Genomic DNA, 22387 nt, shown 5'->3' on the forward strand with positions numbered 1-22387 from the left:
TGCCATTCTCTGTCTCGAGAGCTGAGATGAATAGCAAAAGTTGGGTCATGAGACATTTTAGACCACTGTGGGAAAAATCTGTGCAAGAGGAACAGGTGTTGCTTATTGAAAAATATGATGAAAGCCCATAAAATAATTGAATTGTTTTACCTATAAAAGTATTGTACAGTTATTCAGACCTAACAATGTAAGTTGCACTGTGATCCACTCTATTTTCATAAATAAAACTTGAAGACTTTGAGAGCTTTTGCTTTTTGAACTGGAATTTGTTTGTACATTACAGCCTTATCTCCAAGATAAATCATTATGTATGTATGTATGTATGTACATATATTTCTCGTCCTAAGATTTCAGATCAGGAATACTCAAGGTCAGCTTCATGAAGGATCTGCTATTGTTCAGGCCTCTGCTAACCAAGGGGTGGTGCTTCCAGACAGCACCAAATCATGGATTTTAGTCAGGGGCAAAAACAAACAAACAAACAAACAAAAGGGATCTGAGAAGAGGTCAACCTGTTGGTCCCAGGATTTCTGCCTCCATCATCCATACTTGCTGCTTTTTCCTGGGATTTTGCAGTTCCCAAGTTGGCTATTGAGAGATGCCTGCTGGAAATGTCAGCATTTTTTAAAAAAGTAGGACGCTGCTTTGGGAAGAGATGATATACAAGGTAAGAATAAAGAAAATGAAACAATCAGGACTTTCCAACACTGACAAAAACAACTACACTTTCCTCAACATCTTGCTTATTCTTCTTAGGTCTCGGTGATGTTTAGTATCTTCTTGCATTAGAATAGAATAAGAAAGAATATTTCCAACTTCTCACATTGTAATTTCTATTCCTGATCCTACCAGAAGGTTTTCAGCCACAAATAGACCAAGTTCATCTGTCTGGGATGGTGCTAGCCCCCAACCATTCAGATCTCTTTCTACATTCCTTCCTGGTCCTACAAGGGATGTTTCTGTTTGCTCTTCATCCATTTTCAGGACATGAATTCACTCTGGCAATAGCTACACACATAGAAGTGTGTCAAGCTACCCCTTTCTTGTAAAGCTTAGAGAGGGCCCAAGGAGGCACTAGCAGTTATAGACTTATTTTCTTTGTCAATAAAAACTGTTCAGTTTGTTAAGTGAAGTGGATAAGCAAGTTTATTCTTGGAGCAAGAGAAAGCACAGTTCTTCTGAAAATACCAGGGTTGTTTTCTTCCAGTTTTGTTATTGTGATGAACACGTCTTCCTGACCCTAGGCAGAGTGCTAGTAAAGAGGATGGGGGAAATTCCCTGAAGTACTTCCAGGCTGGTTGTTGAACCAGAAGAACATACAAAGCCCAAATCTGTAGATGTAGCTCAATGTAATCTTCTTTGATATCAGGTTAAAACAACAAGGCTGGGAAAAACAGCAGACCAGTGAAATGCTGTACCAGAGTGAAGGGAAAGAAAAGGAAAGGAAAGGAAGAACGACAACAAGGGGGGAAATCAGCAGTAATCATGAGAATAAATGTAAATGAAATGAGATTCAATGTACAGGCAGTGATGTTCAAGATAGGTTCTGTAGGTTTGTTCTTAAGTTCAATTTGTCTGTAAGCCAGAACAGGTACATTTTATAAGTGTAACTCCAGCCAAAACTATATATTCTCGAGCTTTGGATAGCACAGGGAAGAGTTAGCACCCCTGTTGTGTTTATTTTGCAGTTTGTATCCTTATTCAGAAGATTTCACCTGACTTTCTGTCCCTGTGATAATTGGATTTTGAAAAAAAAATCTCTTGGTGTGGAAACAAGAATTGGTGTAAAGCTTCAATGGAGACACCTTTCCCCCATATAACTCATCCAGGAGAGAATTTCCCTTTTTAGGAGTAGCTTTCTCTCATGTCTCTTGTCTCACCCAATTATTAACAATGGCTCGTTTGTAACTTGGATGTTTGTAACTCAAGGACTGCCTGTACATGAACATAAAGAGCACAGTAAATTGAGTGGCCTCCAACACTATCAACGAAACTAGCACAGTCAATTCAGGAAAAGAGATTATGATGTCCCATCTACACAGCCACATGATCCAGTTTCTGAATCCAGATTATCTGCTTTGAACTGGATTATATGGTAGTGTAAACTCAATGGATTATCTGATTTGATAATTTGGATTATATGGCAGTGTAGAAGGGCCTTAATCAGCAAGATAGGTGGTGCCATCAACTGAAGTGTCAGTGTAGAAGGGCCTTAGTCAGCAAGATGAGTGGTGCCATCAGCTGATGGGTGGTGCCATCAACTCTGTCTTAGCCAAAGGACATCAGAGAAAGAAAATGGAGGATGACTCTACTGATAAAGAGAGATAATGGGCAGTAGCATATGAGATGGATGAGTATACCAACAATGGAAACTGAATAATGTCAACAGTTGTGGGAATGGGGCATGGAGGTTGAGGGTGACGAGAGAGTCAAGGCAGCTGAGCAAGTTCCATAACATTTTAAAATGCTCCATAATAATAATAAAAAATCAAACTAGTTGGTATGTTCAAGAAAGTACTGCAACGTTTAACAGTATGGATGATGGGATAGGAACACCTCTATACACTAAGGCTAATGTATCTGAGCCTTAGCCTGCAACTTTTAACTGTGCTGAACCCCCTTTAATAATTGCTGCAGCACTTGGTGGTGGTGTGAAGCTGCATTTAAAGTTTCAGTGTAGATTGGGCCTCAGTGTGCCAGTTGAAGGCTACGAGAGCCAGTGGTTTGAGGAACTGGTATCTCAGGGCAATATCAGTTCCTCAGGGAGACACCAGTTCCTCAAACTAGGGGTCTAGCTTGAGAAACTAGATCCCTACTAGTTTGTACTAGGGGTTTTCTCCAAGACCCCTAGTTTTGTACAAGAGTTAGGAAGTAACTGTTTTTGGTTGTACTACTGTGAAACTTTCCCTCTAATATGAATTTAGTGCATTTTAAATAGCTAGCAAATGTCTTTTTATTTGCTCTTGAATTTCTTTGTGCTATATTAGTTTTAATTCCGATCTTAGTGCTAAATGCATTACTGCCTTTCTACTTGTATTTTTTAATTAAGTCAGTCTCAGAGTCCTTCTGGGCTAAATAGATGGATACTGCACTAAACATTAACAGTGGTTATTTTGTCTTTTGGTGCTAAGATGCTTCCCCTTTCAAGCACTTTAAAAGAGAACTGTGCTGGTACGGCTGTATCAGAAGCTCCAACTTTATTTTCTTTCTGTTATTTGTTTGCAGTCATAGGGCAAGCCTTCTGTCCATCATAATTAAGCTTTGGTTCTGCCCCTTGTTCAGGGCTCTGGGAGGGAAAGGAGCCATTTTTTGGGCAGTATCACATAAGGAAGCTAAACTGTAGGACGTAGACCAGCTCGTCCCGTAGAAAAGCTTCTTTTCTCAAGAACATCCAGGGAAACAGAAACAGAAATTCCAGGGAAAAGGTCCCAAGTCTCTGGCTGAGAGCTCACAGCCTCACAGCCTCACAGCAATCAGAGGGAAAACAGCCCTGAAGTTCTCAAATAATTCTCTGAGGGAGGACAGCACTACAGATCCACGGAACTCCATCTGAAATATCTACAAGCATCGGCTGGTAGGTCTACTCGATACCCAGATGCATTTGGAATCGGTAGTAGGACCCACACCGATGAGGCATAGATAGTAAACAGCCTGGGAGAGGTTAAATAGGGTTTTTTCCCTACAGAGAAAGTTCAGTTAATCAAAGTCAGGTGCCAGTCCATTGAGGACTAGACTAAGAAAACCTTGAAGTGTTGTTTGAAGCATTGAAGATTTGTTGTTTGATCCATAATAAAGACTTTGTTGTATCATTAAAGACTCTAAAGACCATCACTTCAGAAAAATCCCTAAGAACCTCTCTTTGAGGCGCCATGGCTTCCCGCTGGGCTTAAAGTATATGTCCTATAGAAAAGACAGGTGTTACAGGCCCAGCACAGAACAAGATCAAATCTGGATCTCAATGGTCTCAATCTAGATGATAAATGCCATGATTTACTTAAGAAAGTTGACAACAGAGCGTTCCCAGTGGCTAACATTGATACAGCTCAGTTTCAGTTTGAGCAACTGAAGAAGGCAGAAGCCAAAGCATTTTGCTAATTCATTTCTAACGTTATATTTGCTAATTACCATGTATGTGCATGGATAAAGTTCATTTTTATTTTGAGTAACTCAATAAAGTGCACGTCAAAACAGTTTGCTAATTTATTCAAAAAGTTCTGTTTGTTAATCATTCTCACAAGCATGCTCTCTCTCACAGACACACAGAACTGCCTATAAAACTACAGATCAGGACCAATGGTTGCTACTAGATCTCCAAATCTGTACTTAGTCTGAACTTCAACATTCTTAACCTGTTTTGGAGATGGGGTTCAGCATCCTTGATAGTTTTTTTCAGTGTTAAGCTACAAACCTAGGGGAGATCAATGGGGCCAGAAAGATAGAAGCTGCCAGTTGCAAATGGATGGGATGGATGCAAGAGTTAAGGTTAATCTTAAAGTGAGACTGGATATTCATTTATAAAAAGATGTTGCAAATCTATGATGACAGCGGCAAGACGTTATATGCACAAGAGATGGGAATTAATCATTTGTCCCAATGGAAGAAGAATGTCTGAGGGAAATCTTTGAAACAGCGAAAGCCCCTTCTAAACTTTTGGAAAGGCATCCACAACCTTTTAGGAAAACCAGAATCTCCATAGTCTTTTGGAAAGGATGATCTCAGGAGATTAATTGACATTCACACCAGGCCCGTAGCCAGGATTTCGATTTTGGGAGGGGGGGGGGGGGAGGCTGTGTCTGAGTGAAAGAGGTCTACCCTAGCAAACCTTTTGTATCCTTACCCCAATACCCCCCATGCATATGGGATATATTGAGCATGGTGATCAGATTATGATATGAATAAACATAACAGTTTAAATAATGCAGCAGTAAGGCCTTTTCGCGAACCACCATGAGAATTTCGGGGGGGGGGGGGGCTGAAGCCCCTCGACCCCCCCCCCCCCCGGCTACATGCTTGATTCACACCATTTACTTTTTGTAAAGTATGATCTTCCTAAGAAGAGCTAAAAACTCATTTTAGTGAATCTTCTCTTTGATGATGTATATCCACTAGTATTCATGCAAGGCAAATTAGGTTTCTCAGTTGTTAGACTGATAAACTTGATTCTCTTTGAACTGTTAGGAACAAATATATACCAATGCACAAAATAAATAGCAGATCTTCTGACGTGTTATTTCAGTTGCCCAAAAAACATCTACTCTACCATAAAGTATATTTGGTTTTAAATCATGCTTTCAAGAGACAAAAAGTAGTCTTTACTAAAAAATAACATAGTTGGTTTACTTACAAACTTCATGTATTCAGCATACAGGCACACTGCTTATCAGTTGAAAGTTCTCTAAGGCACTCTGTTGCAGTCTTTTCTCTATCTTATGTCTAAGATAGAGATTGTGGTGCAGCTGGCTGAGTGTCAGCTGCATTAAGATCACTCTGACCAAAAGGTCATGAGTTCGAAGCCAGCCCGGGCTGGAGTGGGTGTCCAGCCATTGTGTAGCCCGTTGTCAACCTTTGCAACCCGAAAGACAGTTGCATCTGTCAAGTAGGAAAATAAGGGACCACCTTGTGTGGGAGGCTAAATTTAACTAATTTATGAGGCCATAAAGAAAGAAGACTCCGGGGAATGTGGAATGCGGAAGAACTTCATCGGTGTCGTTGATGGACGATGAAAAGCAGCAGCTCCCCTGGCGGCCAGAAAAAAGTTAAATAGCCTTTGTCTGTTAAATGTTGTTTGTCAAACTGGCATTGAATGTTTGCCATATGTGTGTTTACTGTAATCCGCCCTGAGTCCCCTGCGGGGTGAGAAGGGCGGAATATAAGAACTGTAAATAAATAAATAAATAAATAAATAAATAAATAAATAAATAAATAATGTATAACAAACACTGACTACACAAAACAATGCCTAATGCATACTGACACTACTTCTAAAATGGAGTCTCGGTCTGAATAGTCCCAGATCTGGTCACATGGTCTGCAGTCCCTCCCACAACATAGAGTTAAGAGAAAAACTGCATACCAATACACACATATAATATAGTAAGCAATCTGAATTATATACACAACAAATACTTAGTATAGGAGGCTTGTAGAATTCACTACTTCCAACATACACTGCCATATAAAACCCAGATTATCTTATGTGAACTGGATTATATGACACTGTAGACTCATATAATCTAGTTTAAAGCAGATAATGTGGATTAACTGCTTGGATAATCTCAATTATATGGCAGTGTAGAAGGGGCCTAAGATTGACAAATTGACTATTTTGATAAGTATGGGATTTATGAATAAGTAGTGTTGCCAAAAGCAGAAGTGTGGCCACACTATCTTTAAAGGGAGTTGACTAATAAGGGATAACAACCATCAGATACAGAGTGAGATGTGTGCTTTTTTTAAAAGATAGTTGTTTAGTTGTAGTTGTTTAGTTGTAGTGGACATGTTATGTAATTTTGGTAGTTTTATACATCTAAATTGTATATTTCTGGAATAAAAGAAATATTATGGAAGGGTTGACTACAAGAGTTGACATCTGTCACATGCATATTCTGTGAAAGAATCTGATGAAGACCATTAAGAAAAGTCTATAGATCTTTAATTTAAAATTCTTCTTTATTTTCGTGGTTTTTTTTAAAAGCAGAGATGTAAAAAAATAAATGTGTCCTAATTTGACATGAAAAACTCTTCTCCTGTTCTAGGAGCCACAAAACTGATTAGCATTTACTTTGGGTTTGTCACAGAGCCTATGACTAAGCTGAAATAATTTTCTTCATGCTACAAAGAATTAAACTGCACAATAAAAACAAGATTTTTGTGCATGTAGTATGGCATTTCCATAGTGAGAAAATAGCTCAAGGGAATGGGGAAATTAATTTCAAGAAATTGGATTTTTGTGGTACAAAAGACTTCAAAATGACTGAAAAGCTGTGGGGATACTGGGATAAGAGGAAAATATACTCACTGACTTTGACAGAAGCGGGGCTGAACTCTATTAAGAAAATTAAACTTCAAATGTTGCGATATTGGAGCAGCTGTAGCCTTAGAAAAAGAGGGAAATTGGAGGATTTCAAACAGCCACTTTCCATTTTACTTGTGCTGCTTTGTGTCAAATCGTACCTGGACAACTTTCTGTGCCAACAGAGATAGATTCAGATGCAAAGGTTTGGATCTTCACAAAAGCAGTAAAACGAACATGAAATGAGGTGCTGGAGTCCTAAGGTATTAAAAAGGAGTGTAACACTTGAGACTGTGGATAGAGATCAAATGGTTGGATATATTACCCTAGTTGCGGGGCGGTTGGGATAGAACACATATAAGCAAATGTCAGAGGAAATAGGACTAGTTTAGAACTTTTCTCTTGAAAATGATTGCCTTATATTTTAAATGACAAGGGAAATAGTGTAGACTGAGGGAATTTAACAAATAACAGATGAACTTGTTTTGCCCCCTTCAAGCTATACTGCCTTATGCTGCTACATGTGTAGACCAAGCTTAGGACCTTCAGCCATTCTTTGACCTAAACCTATTGTAGTGCTTGGGCACAATTCAACCAAACATCAGTCCTCCCTAAAAGTACCATATCTATATAAATAAAAATGTAATGTTTGTTTGTGGGATTAACATAACTCAAAAACCACTGGATGAATTGACACCAAATTTGGACACAATACACCTATCAGGCCAACAAGTGGCCATCACCATAAAAATACTGAAAACACAGCAGAAGGGACTTAAAAAGCCAAACCCCCCCCCCCCCAAAAGATGCTATAGCGCATGCACAAAAATGACTCACCCTGGCAAACAAAGCACACAATAGCATATCCACACACTCTTTTGGACCACAGCTCCCAGCATCCCCTAGACCAGGCCCTTTAGGAGAGGACAATGATCCAAATGCACTGCTTCCCAGCTGCAAGCTTTCTTCTCTTTCGATTTCTTTGAGAGCATCTCAATCCCTGCATATTTCCAAATTCCTATTCCTTGACTGCAATTCCCAACAATCTTCCAGATAGATAAGATAGATGGATTGGATCGAGATAGATAGGTAGGTAGGTAGGTAGGTAGATTGATCAGGAGGACTGCTGGGAGTTGCAGTCCAAGAATAGGTAGAGAAGGAAGAAAGGAGAGAAATAAAAGGGAAAGAAAAAGAGAGAAGGAAGCTCTTCTTTGCTTGTACTTTCAAAGGAATTAAACTAACATTAAAATATATATTATATTAAAAGGTTTAGTACTGTTCCATCATCTGGGCAGAGGCCACAAGGTGGCACTAGAGAGAGAGAGAAGGATAGTTCATGGGGGGGGGGGGGTTGAAGGAGAAAAACCATTTTGCTGGTTATTCCCCCTCCCCATTTCCCATTTCATAAATTATGGGGACATGGGTGAGGGGAAGAACAGGAAAACAGAGGATGGTTTTCCTCCTTCAACCTGTCCTCCACCCCCATAAAATGGACTATCCTTCTCTCTCTAGCTCCCTCTTTTAGCATCTGCCTGGAACAACATTTAAAGCAGTGGTTCTCTATCTTTGGGTCCCCAGATGTTTTGGCCTTCAACTCCTAGAAATCCTAACAGCTCGTAAACTGGCTGGGATTTCTGGGAGTTGTAGGCCAAAACACCTGGGGACCCACAGGTTGAGAACCACTGATTTAAAGTTTTAGTTTTTATGCATCCATTATCCAGGGGGTCTGGACCAGCTCTTTCCTGTTTTTCTTCTGTTAGCAGAATTTTTTTTTATTCAAATAGGTCTTGTTCAATAATCTGAAGTTATGTAAAAAGCGTTTACAATCCAAGCAGGTGATACTTTAAAACAAAAAATGCAGTTGATTTTATTTTCATTTTTTTAAAAAAGTTGTTTGTTTTGGTATCACATTTGTTTGTTTTCTTTAATTAGCTTACTCTGCTAGCTTTTGTTTTAAAGATTTATTTTATAGTTAGCTGACTTGGGGCCATTTTTAAAAAAAATGAAAAAAGGAGGAGAAAAGAAAAGGAAATATCTGCATACAATTTGAATAAATTGCCTTATAGGAAAAGGTTCAGCCATAACCAGCCTAAGTACCAGAGTGTCAGAAGCCACACTTCTATCCAAATGAAGGTTGTCTGCCACTTTAACGCATTACACTGTCTAGACAGCATATTTTAAGTCCTGCCAGATTTCAGCCATACAAAGGAAAGGTGACAACGTTTCTTGCATTCCTGGACTGCCCATGGTAATCCTGCATGTTTGTAAATGCAATGCTCTGTATGAATTCAGTCTCTTAAAGAGCCAAGGTTGGATCTACACTGCCATATAATCCATATTATCAAAGCAGATGATCCAGGCTGTCAGGATTATATGAGTCTACACTGCAATATAACCCAGTTCAAAGCAGATCATTTGAATTTCATTTGGCCATTTAGATGGGGCCCAAGACAGCGGAAAATGTCTGTCCCTAAAGGCTAAAGCCCCATCTACACTGCCATATAAAATCCAGATGATCTGCTTTGAACTGGATTATATTAGTCTACAGATGGTGCCTGATGTCTCAGAAAAGGAATTTGATATGTGTATTTATGATGCAGTTTTCTGACTTAAACCCCAACCTACTGGACAGCAGCACATTTCCAAAGTAAGGGGACAGGAGATATGGCAAAAAGGCTAGACATTTAATGGAAGGTTTTGTGAATGTCACTATTAACTAATATGGATTCATAATGCATACTTAAAATATAAATGGCCTAAATCCAATTCTGAATTAGACATGCTTCAGTTTATTGAAATAAAGCAGCTTCATTATCCCTACCAGTACCAATTTCCCATGTTCAAAGTGGTTTAATTAAAGCTTGGGAAGGGAGAAGATGGAAGAGAAACACCATTCATATTACCCATCTTTTATAGCAATATATCACATGTGTTGCCATGTTGCTTGATACTTTTTAATGCCTTTTTTGTTGTTATTGTGGGGTGGGATGAGGGAACAATCTAAAATGAGATTGACCTAAAACATGAAAAGATCCCCTTAGAAATAGTTACTTTTTACCTAAAATGAAACATTACATCTTTTACTATTGCCAAGCATTATGACAAAGAACACTCTATGGCAGGCCTGGGCAAACATCGGCCCTCCAGGTGTTTTAGGAATTGTGGGAGCTGGACTCCAAAATACTGTAGTGGGTTGCTGTAGTAAATTGCCACCAAGTTGACTTTGACTTATGGGAACTCTAGAAATGAGATAGCCCCATGTCACCCTATCATCAACAGCCCTCATTCTCTAGTGTGATGAGGTCTCATGGCCTTACAAAGAAGGTTGCATTTACACTGTAGAACTAATGCCGTTTGACACTACTTTAACTGTCATGACTCAATGCTATGAATCATGAGCACTGTAGTGTTACAGTGTAGTGGGTCTCTCAGTGGCTTTCAATGCCATTAACCATGGTATCTCTCTGGGCCGGCTCTCTGGAATGGGTCTTGGGGTCACTGCCCTGCAGTGGCTCCGCTCCTTCCTGGAGGATCATACCCAGGTGGCTGTGCTGGGGGACACCTGTTCGGACCCCTGGCCATTGACCTGTGGGGTCCCACAAGGTTTGATTTTATCCTCCATGCTTTTCAATATCTACATGAATCCGCTGTGTTAGGTCATCTGGAGTTTTGGAATTGGGTGTCATCTCTATGCAGATGACACACAACTCTACTACTTTTTTCCACCTCAATCCAAGGAAGCTCCCCGGATCCTGGACCAGTGCCTGACAGCTATGATGGGCTGGATGAGGGCTAACAAGCTGAAGCTTAATCCAGACAAGTCCTCCTGGTCAGTCGCGAGGCCGATCGGGGTATAGGGTGGCAGCTGCGACTATACCTCGAAAAGTCTGACTTGACCACAGTGGTCCATGCTTTAGTTACATCTAGAATGGATTATTGCAATTCACTCTACGTGGGGCTGCCATTGAAGATGGCTTGGAAACTACAATTAGGGTAATGGTCGGCAGCCAGATTACTAACGTGGACTAGCTTTAGAGAAGATACCATACCCTCATTAAAGCAGTTCCACTGGCTCTTGAAGTTTCCGGTCCCAATTCAAAGTGCAGGTCATTACCTACAAAGCCCTACATAGTTCAGGTCCAACCTTCATGACTGTGTCTCCCCCTATAAACCTTAGTGGACTCTAAAATCTACTGTGGAGGCCCTCCTCTCAGTCCCACCTCCATCTCAAGCAGATTTGGTGGGGACGAGGGAGAGGGCCTTCTCGGTGGTGGCCCCCAGCTTTCGAACATCCTTCCCCGGGAAATTAGGCAAGCCCCTACTCTGCAATGTTTTTGAAAGGAGCTAAAACATGGCTTTTTAAACAGGCCTTCAATAATGTGAAAACATCAGCTGGCCAAACTGACTCTGGCACTTTATGACACTTGAAATTTAGTATTGCCCATTTTAATTACTATCATTGTGTTTTATTGATTATTTTGAGTTAGGTTTTATCTTATGTAAGTGTTGTTTATGCTGTGATATTGTGCTGTTGTGTTTATTTTACCTGTATTTTATGTGTTTGATAGCACTAATATGTGCTGTTTTATAAGCTACCCAAAGTCCCCCTGGGATATGGTGGTGAGGTATAAATAAAGTTGTTGTTGTTGTTGTTGGTATTATTATTATTATTATTATTATTATTATTATTATTATTATGCCAAAGTGGTGTCAAACTGCATTAATTCTACATAGTAGATGCATTCTCAGAGGACTTTCTGGCCCCTGATTGACAATATAGGACACGGAAGCTCTTGCCATATGTGCTCTACTGGCTGCACTGAGCATCTCTGTAGCATGGTGGTAGCAACAATGCTACATTAATTTCCTGGGAATGCTAAATACATTTACATGCCCAAGATCCATCAGACTTCTGTTTGAGCTATGTGATACATTCAAGGACAGACCCATTAAAAACTGTACTGTAGTACTCCACCCTAAAGAAAGCATAAAGTGATAATAAGGTACTCTTTCTCTCTTTCTCCAAAGATTAATCAAACTCATGCAGCTAGTAAAAACAATCCTGGTCTTGGTTATCTGGAAATAAAGATATGACTAAATATATTCAGATTGCATTATTATTGTCCCATTTCTCATTATTACCACATATATTAGTCCAGTGGTTCTCAACCTGTGGGTCCCCAGGTGCTTTGGCCTACAACTCCCAGAAATCCCAGCCAGTTTACCAGCTGTTAGTATTTCTGGGAGTTGAAGGCCAAAAACATCTGGGGACCCCAGGTTGAGAACCACTGTATTAGTCCATTGATTCCACTGCTGAAACAGACTCTATCAAATCTTATAACCTAATCTGGGTTCAACATTACTGTTTTTAATCTCATCTACTATGGCTATGGAAACAAAATGGAAACAAAATACCTCTGAACAAATCTTGCCAAGAAAACCCCATGATAGGTTCATTGAGGCCCCTTCAACACTGCTATATATTTCAGATTTTAAAGCAAATAATCCACATTATCTGCTTTATACTAGATTATATGACTTTACAATATAATCTGTATTTTATATGGCGATGTAGAAGGGGCCTTAGGGCCTCCAAAGGTTGGAAGTAATTGGAAGTGCACCATCACCATCATAACATCAAGCAAGCCCACTGCTTCCAAAAATTATTTTTAGCCCATTGATGCCAAAATCCAGAAAATTACTACTTCATCTAACTAACAGCACTGATGAAAGGTACTGGAAGGTAATGCTTTCTAAACATCTTCAAATCAAACACCATTCCAGTTCCAAGGCCGAACAACCCGTGACCAATGCTAATGTTATCTTGGAAAAGTAGAGACAAGAGCAAGTGAACTGATAGATCAACTTTCAGTGATTTTTTAAAAGCAAAATATTTCAGCATCCCTATATTAAAGGAGGCAGTGCTTCCTTGTCAAAGGATGGAAGTTCCATTGAGGTCCTTTTCATTTAGAAACAAAGCACAATTTCAAATCCAGTCTTAGACATCTCTAAACACAGTGCACACCACTATACTGCATGTACAGGATGAAGAGCGCAGACCAAGGTTGTTTAACTGCTCCCTATGGCAACCAAGGTTTATCTCCTATTGCTTTTGCGGTTGGCTGCTTTTTCTTCTGCATAGCTAACTAGTTTAGGCTTGGAGAATAAAAATGATTTATTCTGGCTATCAGCAGAATTTTTCCTCGGGATTATGGCCAACATGCAGAGGAAGAAAAATGGATGTCTGTTATTTGCATTGTAATTTTTTAAAAAATGTATTTAAAAGCACATTAGACAGCATTAACCATTTAACCACCTGAACATTTCAATATAATCAGCCATTCTGCTGGTTTTAAAAATCTGAACAAATTCTCCCTTCTCAGTATATTGTTGTCATAAAATTAATACAATGAAATGGTTGAAAAAACAGTAGAGTCAATATTACCTCATGTCCAACTATCCTCATTATTTGCATTTGACTTTTTATTCCATGTGTACGTAACCTAATATATGTGTGAATGTGGTCTCTTTGCTGTGTGGCAGGGTTAGTCCAACCTCAAAGGAGTAGCACCTTTTGCCATTCTTTCCAAGCTGAATAAGAATCTATGTAGAGATGGCACATCTCTTTCCTGGATGTTTCAGTATTTACATCAGTGACCAACCTTTGGTTCTCCAGGTGTTTGGGACTCCAATATCCAGAAGCTGTGGCCAGCTTGTCCAATGGTTAGGAATCCTGAGAGCTATAGTCCAAAACACTAGGGTGACTAAAGGTTGGACATCACTGATTTACATAAATACTCCACACTTCATATTGACCAAGAGCCCTCAAAAGTTTTCTTTGACTGTTGGGAGGTTGGACAATCATTTGAAAAAAAAAACCATGAACTATAGTCTAGGCAAAAAAAATAAATACATGCACACGGCATGTATCTTATTTGTATCTTATTTGTAGTGTGAAAAAAAAGAAAAGGAAGGAAGAATAAAACAATATTTTAAATGAAGAACAATTTTAACTAACATAAACTTACCAGCATTCCAATGGGAATTGTGGGCCTGCTTTTGGCCTATGAGATAGGCAAGTTAATTAGGATTGTTGTTGTGTGTCTTCAAATCATTTCAGACTTAAGGCTGCCCTAAATCTAAAGTGTAGAGGCGGCGGGGAAATGACATTGGAGGGCTTTATCCAGCCCATGGGCCTTAAATTGGGGACCCCTAATCTTGACTGTTCTTTTCACAGAACTGTCCCAGTGCAAGATACTCAAGCAAATATAATTGGTAAATTAGGCTGGATTTACAATGCCCTCCATCCCAGAACAAAACAGGACATTTTTAGTTTGGTCAATGACCAACATTAAAAGAACCAGTAGAACATGAATAAGATATACATTTAAGCATTAAGATACAACTTTAAAAAGGTGAGTTTTTAAAAAAGTGTTAACCATGAGATTTAAAACAGCATTAAAAGCTTGTGTATTTAAATAACAATCTTGGCAATGATAAAAACTGAGATAAAAGTTAAGTTGAAATAATAAACCCCTTTGAGACTGTACCAACAGGCTATTGCTGATGAAAAGAATCTAGAGGGAGGGTTATAAGCACATAGGGAACATGAGGGCACACAAGGAGGAAAAGCACAATTGAACACAAGTCCAAAGACTAGTGGGTGGGAGCACACTAGTGGGTGGGAGCACTAACTATATCTGTAATTACAAGTTTCCAGTAAGTTAAAATCCTAGCTCATAATACTAGTCATTTGTTGTTGTTTATTCGTTCAGTCGTGACCTCATGGATCGGCCCATGCCAGAGCTCCCTGTCAGGTGTGGCCACCCCCAGCTCCTTCAGAGTTAAGCCAGTCACTTCAAGAATACCATCCATCCATCTTGCCCTTGGTCGGCCTCTCTTCCTTTTTCCTTCCATTTCCCCCAGCATCATTGTCTTCTCTAGGCTTTCCTTTCTTCTCATTATGTGGCCATCTTTGCCGCTAATATCCTTTCCTCCAATGAGCAGTTGGGCTTTATTTCCTGGAGTATGGACTGGTTGGATCTTCTCGCGGTCCAAGGCACTCTCCGAATTTTCCTCCAACACCACAGTTCAAGAGCATCTATCTTCCTTCGCTCAGCCTTCCTTATGGTCCAGCTCTCGCATCCATAGGTTACCATTGCTTTAACTATGTGGACCTTCGTTGCCCGTGTGATGTCTCTAATGGTAATTACCCAGCAAATTTTAAGCGCTACCACACAAAATTTGCCAACTTTATATAACAACGTTGGTGTCCAAGAGAAGCATTCTGGTGTAAAATTATCATGAGCACCCTGGGTGTTTGTAAAGCAGTGGTAATATGAAACTATTGCAAATTTCTCTGTAAAACAGAAACACGTCAGGAGCACATGTTTCTATGTGTCCAGAGTCACAGGGCATCTTTCTTAGAATCTTAACAGTCCAAATTCTAAAGCACTTCTTTGGTCTGAGATCTGAATAGTCCAAGATCTGGTCACATGGTCTGCAGTCCCTCCCACAACATAGTGTTAAAGAAAACTGCATACCAACACATATATACACAATACAGTAAGCAATCTCAATTATATACAAACAAATTACTCATGGAGGCTTGGAAAAGGTTGCTATTTTCAACAGAATATGATAATGCCTCCCTTCATCTTTTTTTTTTAATTGAATGGATTCAGGTATACAAACAGTGTGAACTTGTCATTATTTCAGGGCACGTCTGCTTTGCTAGTTGGAGTTATGACAACAATAGTCATAGGTACACAAATATTTGCTGTAATATGATGGCCAAATGGTACATCTAGCAATTGATATTTCATAGCATTATGGGAACCAATTTTAGGTAGTCTACAGAACTGAGATACTTTCATTTCCATGCAACCAAGAATACCCCTCTTCAAACATTTGCAATCTTTCTTATATGCGCAGATTCAAGCAAAAATTAAATTGTGAGGATTACTCATTTGGATAGCTATGGGATTATCTGTAACAAACATTTGTTTATTTATTATTTTTATTTATATCTTGCTTTTCCCCTCCCAAACAAGACTTGAAGCAGTTTACAATGAAACCAATTCAATACATAAACATAATTTATAACCTCAACTCCCTGCTCTCCAAATCATTTCATTAAAGGTAGTTTCATCCATTGCTGTGCACCTGATGATCTTTGTCTCTTCATAAATATACTTTATAAATTATGTTATCACAATCCAAAATTTAAATTCAGTTTAGCATGTACCTATATTATATTTATTCTGCGTGTGAGAAAGAAAGAGAGTGAGAATGAGAGAGGGCAAACTGGCAAATAAATTATAGACTCTCTTTCAAGACAATAGTCTTCCTGCTATTACCAAAAGCAATTTCACCATAATTTCACCATGTGCTTCGGTCCAGCATCTTCTCTGTTTATATTAATGTTGCCTAAGCATTCATTCACATCAGACTGGAATGTGGGATGTGAAAAGAGGCAAAGGAAAGAAGGAGTACCATATGGAAGAAAGAAAGGAAAGTACATGGGGGTGTGAGGTTAGGACTGAATGGCTGCTGTCCGCTGCCTCCCTCCTGTGCTGCCCTCCCTAACTGCTTTCCTCTCAGTGAAAAGCTCTCTTTGCTGTGAGAACAGAAGAACAGAGCAAAAAATGACAGGCAGAGGAAGAGTTAAGCAAACATTTCCCAGCCTACTTCTATTTTCTGAATTATTCACTCTTTTCAGTTTTTAAAGAACCTTTGGGTCTGCCATTGTCAAAAGATAAAGGTGCCTGGGTTCTAAAATTGTATTTCCCACTCTTCCTGGTTTTTTGTTGATTGGGTTAAATAGGGAGATCATGCAAAGCATCTGGAATTGCACACGAATTGCTGATACTTTTCGTGCAATTGCATAGACTGCTAAAATTGTGCCTTGCTTACTATACCTTCTGTTTACAATCTGTAGAGCATATTTAAAGACTTCTGTTGATTTGCCATACTGTGTTAAGTATATTCTGCACCTGCAGACAATTTGCATTTTAAACATGAATATCTAAACCCCAAATGGCAGTGCTCACTTTCTTGGGGGCTGTTTTATTTATTTACTAGCTCGGGGACACGGCAGTGCCCGGGTTATTTGAGAAAAGCATTGTTTGTTTTGTGAAGTTTGGTAATATCAGTTTGGTAATGTGTAACAGCATTTATTAGGGGGGGAAAGCCAATCTTTCCTTTTGTTTTTTATGAATGCTCCCATTAGAAAAGGCATTACAAGAGAGAGAGAGAGAGAGAAAGAAAGAAAGGAAAAGGCATTAGGATGTGGGTGAACTACAATTCCCAGAATAATAAGTCAACCCTTCCCAAACCCTGCCATTATTCAAAGTTGGCCATGTTGGATCTGTGTGCCAAGTTTGGTCCAGTTCTGACACCAGCTGGGTTCAGTGATAAGGGTGAAGTACAACTCCCAGATTTCCACGGCAATCAACTACAAACCCAGCCAGTATTCACAGTTGACCATGTTGGTTCAGTGTGCCAAGTTTGGTCCAGATCTGTTGTTGGTTGGGTTCAGTGTTCTCTGGATAAGGGTGAACTACAAGCTCCAGATTACTACAACTTCCATCCTGTTGAGTCAGTCCCCCAATCCCCTCCAGTTTGTTCAATTACTGATCAATTCTTCTATGTTTCTTGTGTGCCACACGAAAGGGTAGGAAATGGTTAAGGGAGAGGCAGTGGGCATGGTCATGCAAATTCCACACAGGGAACCCTGGGATGTCTGTCTGTGGTGGAGGAAACACATCCAATCTAGGATAAAATTCTCCCCAAATGAAAGCATTCCTCGGATGGTGGGCCATTGTATTTGGGGAGGACATTGGCAGCATTTGAGCTACATGTTCATGGTGCTCGCTATAATCTGCAATGTCAGTTGGGGAAGTGACTTTAGAACTTCTCAGTATTTGGAACTATAGCCTGTTTGTGGAAGCGGGACGCTGTCTGTGTAAGTGGACACCTCTGCCATGCACACACATACACATTTTTCACTTTTATTATATGTATAGATAAGGCACCATGTATACTGATGGCACTAGAAAGATAAATGATGATGTAATGGTTAAGGTGAAATATGGTATTATAGTTGGGTAGTGCTAAAGGACCCAAGGACTGTGCTAACTCTCTGAAAGCACAGATAATGATGATGATGATGATGATGATGATAATAATAATAATAATAATAACAATAACAATAACAATAACAATAACAATATTATTATTATTTTTCTTATACCCTGCCACCACCTCCCTAAAGGGACTCAGGGCGACTTATGTATGGACAGAGTGTCCACAATACGTAAAAGCAATAAAACAAAGAAAACATAAAAGTAAAAGCAATCTACAGAACAAAAAACCTTAAAATAAAAGCATCACAAATTACAAACTAAAGATAAAAGTATAAAACCATTTACATTGAAACTCCAGCAGATGAGGTTCAACAAGGACCAATGGCCAAGATTACGAAAGTGGGCATGGCCAAGATAAAAGGGCCCAGATCCTGAGGCTGGATCCACAATACCATATAATCCAGTTTCTGAACACAGATGATCTGCTTTTAACTGGAATATATGTCTACACTATCAGAACCTGGATTATATGGCAGTGTAGACTCATATAATCCAGTTCAAATAAGATCATCCGGATTATATGAAAGTGTAGATCCAGCCTGAGTTTCCATACCCGAGAACTCTACAGTGCTGGCTAATAATTCCCAATTGTAAACTGTTTTTCAGTCACTGTTGGTAACACCTACAATAAGATAGGTATTGAAGGCCAAGGAGGTGAAGGGTCTGTGTGCTGAATACAGATTTGAAACAATCAGTCAGAACTTCACTGCAGGTTATTCTAGTCTATGGTGTTCAGCTGTGCTTTTGAAATACAGATAGATATATAGTGAAACTGGTATTTCCCTTGTCCTGAAATTCAAGAGACTGTCTTCTTTCTGATTATCCGTTCATCTACATCTGCTTAGCCACATGGGATCTTGGAGAAGGAACAGTATTTATCAAGAAAGATGGAAAGCAAACAAAAATTCTGGAGTCGTCAGTGACAAAACTCAAGAGTCTTCAGGCGGATGAGGAACTTGTGAGGGTTGTGACAGTGACCTTTACAAAAATTACTCACAGTAAGCTTACCCTGAGGTAGTTGAGGGTGAAATTAGTCAGACCCATACGAGTGATGTTTTTGGACAGCTGCTCCAGCACCTGAGGGTCTTGTGCCTATGCCGAAAACAAAGAGATATTCTTACACGCTCATGTGAAATATAAGTGCAGTACTAAAATCATCATTCAAGGCCATATTTTTAAAATGACATTCTTATCTATAAACAGCTTACTAAATTATATAAGGCCTCAGAGACATTAGAGTTCACCTGCTCAAGTCAAAAGCAAAGGGCATTTAATTACAGCTGCCAGATCAATAATGCTAACACTAATGTTTTACTATTGTATTGTGATTGTTTGTTATCTCAGTAATGCTTATTGCAGTCTTTGCACCATCTTGCATTTTTTTAAAAAGGGATTCAGTGTTTGTATCATTTTGTAAAAAGGGGAAATTGATGGGTTAAAGGACCTTAAATATTTGTTGTTGTGCCTGTCCAAGTCATCTTCAACGGATGGTGATCCGAAGACAAGTCTATCATGGGATTTCCTTAGCAACATTTTTTTTCTGACTTGTGTTTGTGTGCATGCTGCTGTTTGAGGCTGAGAGAGTGTGACTTGCCCAAGGTTTTTTTAAAAATTGTGTCAAAAGCAGATTGAGAATATACTGCAAGTCATTTCTGGTGAGAATAGGCCATTTTCAAGGACATTGCCCAGGGGATGCCTGGATGTGTTACCATCCTGTAGGAGGCTTCTCTCATGTCCCAGCATGGGAAGCTGGGTCTGACAGATGGGAGCTCACCCTGTCTTGTGGATTCGAACCACCAATCTTCATCTGCAGGTCAGCAGTTCAGCCAGCACAAGAGTTTAACCCATTGCGCCATTGCGGCTCCCTGCCCAAGGTTACCCAATGAATTTCCATGACCAAGCAGAGATTTCAACCCTGGTTATAAGTGTCATAGATCAGTACTGAAACTACTATGCAATACTGTCTCTATTTATATATTAATATGCCCCAAGCAGTTCTCAATTTAACACAAAACGATAGAAAACAATACTAAGACCATCTAATATACCATCACTAGAAAACCTAAGAGGGCAGCAGTTTGATGTTTTCCAGTCAAGAAGAGTGACAATTAGATCTTCAGGGTCAAAGGAGATATTCAGACATTTTTGCATGAGAAAGATCCAAACCAAACTTAGAAAAACACTTCTTCTTGTCACTGTTTTAAGTGGAAGGCATATGCGCAGGGCTCAAAGGGTATATGCTTCTCTCCACATAGGTTTGCTGTTGTTGTTGTGTGTCTTCGAGTCAGTGTAGAAGGGGCCCAAGTCTCCAGACTCACAATCCAATACTCAAATGACTACACCACACTGGCTCTCACATAAGCCTATGCTTTCCTTGAAAAAACTAGTTCCAAATTGTTAAGATCCTGGAAGCCTTTGGAGGTTTAATTCATATGCCTCATAAATCTGCACAGGTGAAACCAGCAATTTTCCTCGATGTGCTACAGGAATGGATCATTACCAATAACAGGAATAATATAAGTATGCACTGAGTTTCTGCATGATTCACTGAGGCATGTTCTGACTCACGCTTTTGTCTTTCATAGTGTAACACTTTATTCTTTTTGCACATTATAAATCAAAGATCTTTGTGTATATGAATATAATGTGCCTCTAACTTTAATTTTCTGTTTAATCATATGTGGTGATGCAGCAAGTGAAAAAGCTGATCTGCTGAACTTGCTGACTAGAAGTTTGGTGGTTGGAATCCACGGGGTGGGGTGAGCTCCTGTTGTTAGCCCCAGCTTCTGCCAACCTAGCAGTTTGACAACATACAAATATGAGTAGATTAATAGGTACTACCTCAGTGGGAAGGTAAACGGCACTCCATGCAGTCATGCTGGCCACATGACCTAGGATGTGTCTATGGACAATGCAGGCTCTTCAGCTTAGAAATGGAGATGAACACCACCACTCAGAACTGGAAGGGGAAGCCTTTATCTTTATCTGTGTTTCATTATTTCTAGGCATTGAATGTTTGCCTTTGTGTTTAGTATGCTGGAATCCACCCTGAGTCGCCATGGGGAGATAGGGTGGAATACAAATTATTATTATTATTACTACTACTATTATTATTTTACTGACATAAAAACGCAGTATGTCACAGCAAATGAGATATATATGCTGGATTTCGTATCACAAAATCACAAGTCGAACACTTCCAAGCATTTAGGACTGTGTGATATATTTTTGAATGATGTGCGCAGATCCAAGTAAGGTGGACTTTTTCAGTTTTTTAATAATAATAATAATAATAATAATAATAATAATGTGTGTACCAAGTGCTGTAGGCTATAGTTTAAAGAGGAAGGATCTGGCAAAAACCACATTTTTTTCCTAAGAAAACCCTATGAAATGTATAGGGATGCCGTAAGTCAGGGGTCCTCAAACTTTTTAAACAGAGGGCCAGGTCATGGTCCCTCAAACTGTTGGAGGGCCGGATTATAATTTGAAGGGGGAAAAAAGAATGAATTCCTATGCAAACTGCACATATCTTATTTGTAAAACCACTTAAAAACAATACAATAATTAAAATGAAGAACAATTTTAACAAATATAAACTTATTAGTATTTCAATAGGAAGTGTGGGCTTGCTTTCGGCTGATGAGTAGGATTGTTGTTGTTGTTGTGTGCTTTCAAGTCATTTCAGACTTAAGTTGACCCTGAGCGAGGGCCGGGTAAAAGACCTTGGAGGGCCGCATCTGGCCCCCGGGCCTTAGTTTGAGGACCCCTGCCGTAAGTCAACAGGTGACATGAAGTCATACACACACTCGCATACATCCTTGTGTATGACATAAGTTAACACCACACCAATATAAAACCTTGGTTTCAAATACTGCACAATCCCAAGAAATACTTGTGAAAGCAACAAGGTTCTGGTTTTGTGTTCTGGTAGTCAAAATTCTCCAAAATGTTTTGAAAAATGAGCTGATTACTTACATGCATGGCTAAAATACTGCGAGGGACTAATTCTCTGTATTGTCTAATGGTAAAGTGCCATGTTTTTATTCTCATAAGGTCATCAAAGGTAAATTCCAAGATGAGACGTCCTTCTGTACACACCTAGAAGAAGACAGAAAAAAAGAAAACAATACTTTATTGTGACAATTATGTCCTTTCCTGAAGAAAAGAGAAACCGAGGAAAGCAATTCATTAGGCAGCGGTTGATCAGGCTGTAAGTTTTTATGGC

The 22387-nt window shown here is 39.4% G+C and overlaps 1 protein-coding gene across 4 annotated transcripts in view; it reads right to left on the reverse strand.

Annotated features, from left to right (window-relative positions):
- Positions 1-22387, reverse strand: part of LDB2 (LIM domain binding 2) — a 265396-nt gene that overhangs the window by 29235 nt on the left and 213774 nt on the right. For all 4 annotated transcript variants that reach the window (XM_060777931.2, XM_060777929.2, XM_060777933.2 and 1 more), the window contains exons 4-5: positions 22138-22260; positions 19168-19251 (exon numbers count right to left, since the gene is read on the reverse strand). In XM_060777931.2, the coding sequence (XP_060633914.1) occupies positions 19168-19251; positions 22138-22260 (207 nt within the window). The remainder of the gene's footprint in view (positions 1-19167; positions 19252-22137; positions 22261-22387) is intronic.

Source organism: Anolis sagrei, chromosome 5 (assembly GCF_037176765.1).
Source record: "Anolis sagrei isolate rAnoSag1 chromosome 5, rAnoSag1.mat, whole genome shotgun sequence".
Classification (NCBI taxonomy): domain Eukaryota; kingdom Metazoa; phylum Chordata; class Lepidosauria; order Squamata; family Dactyloidae; genus Anolis; species Anolis sagrei.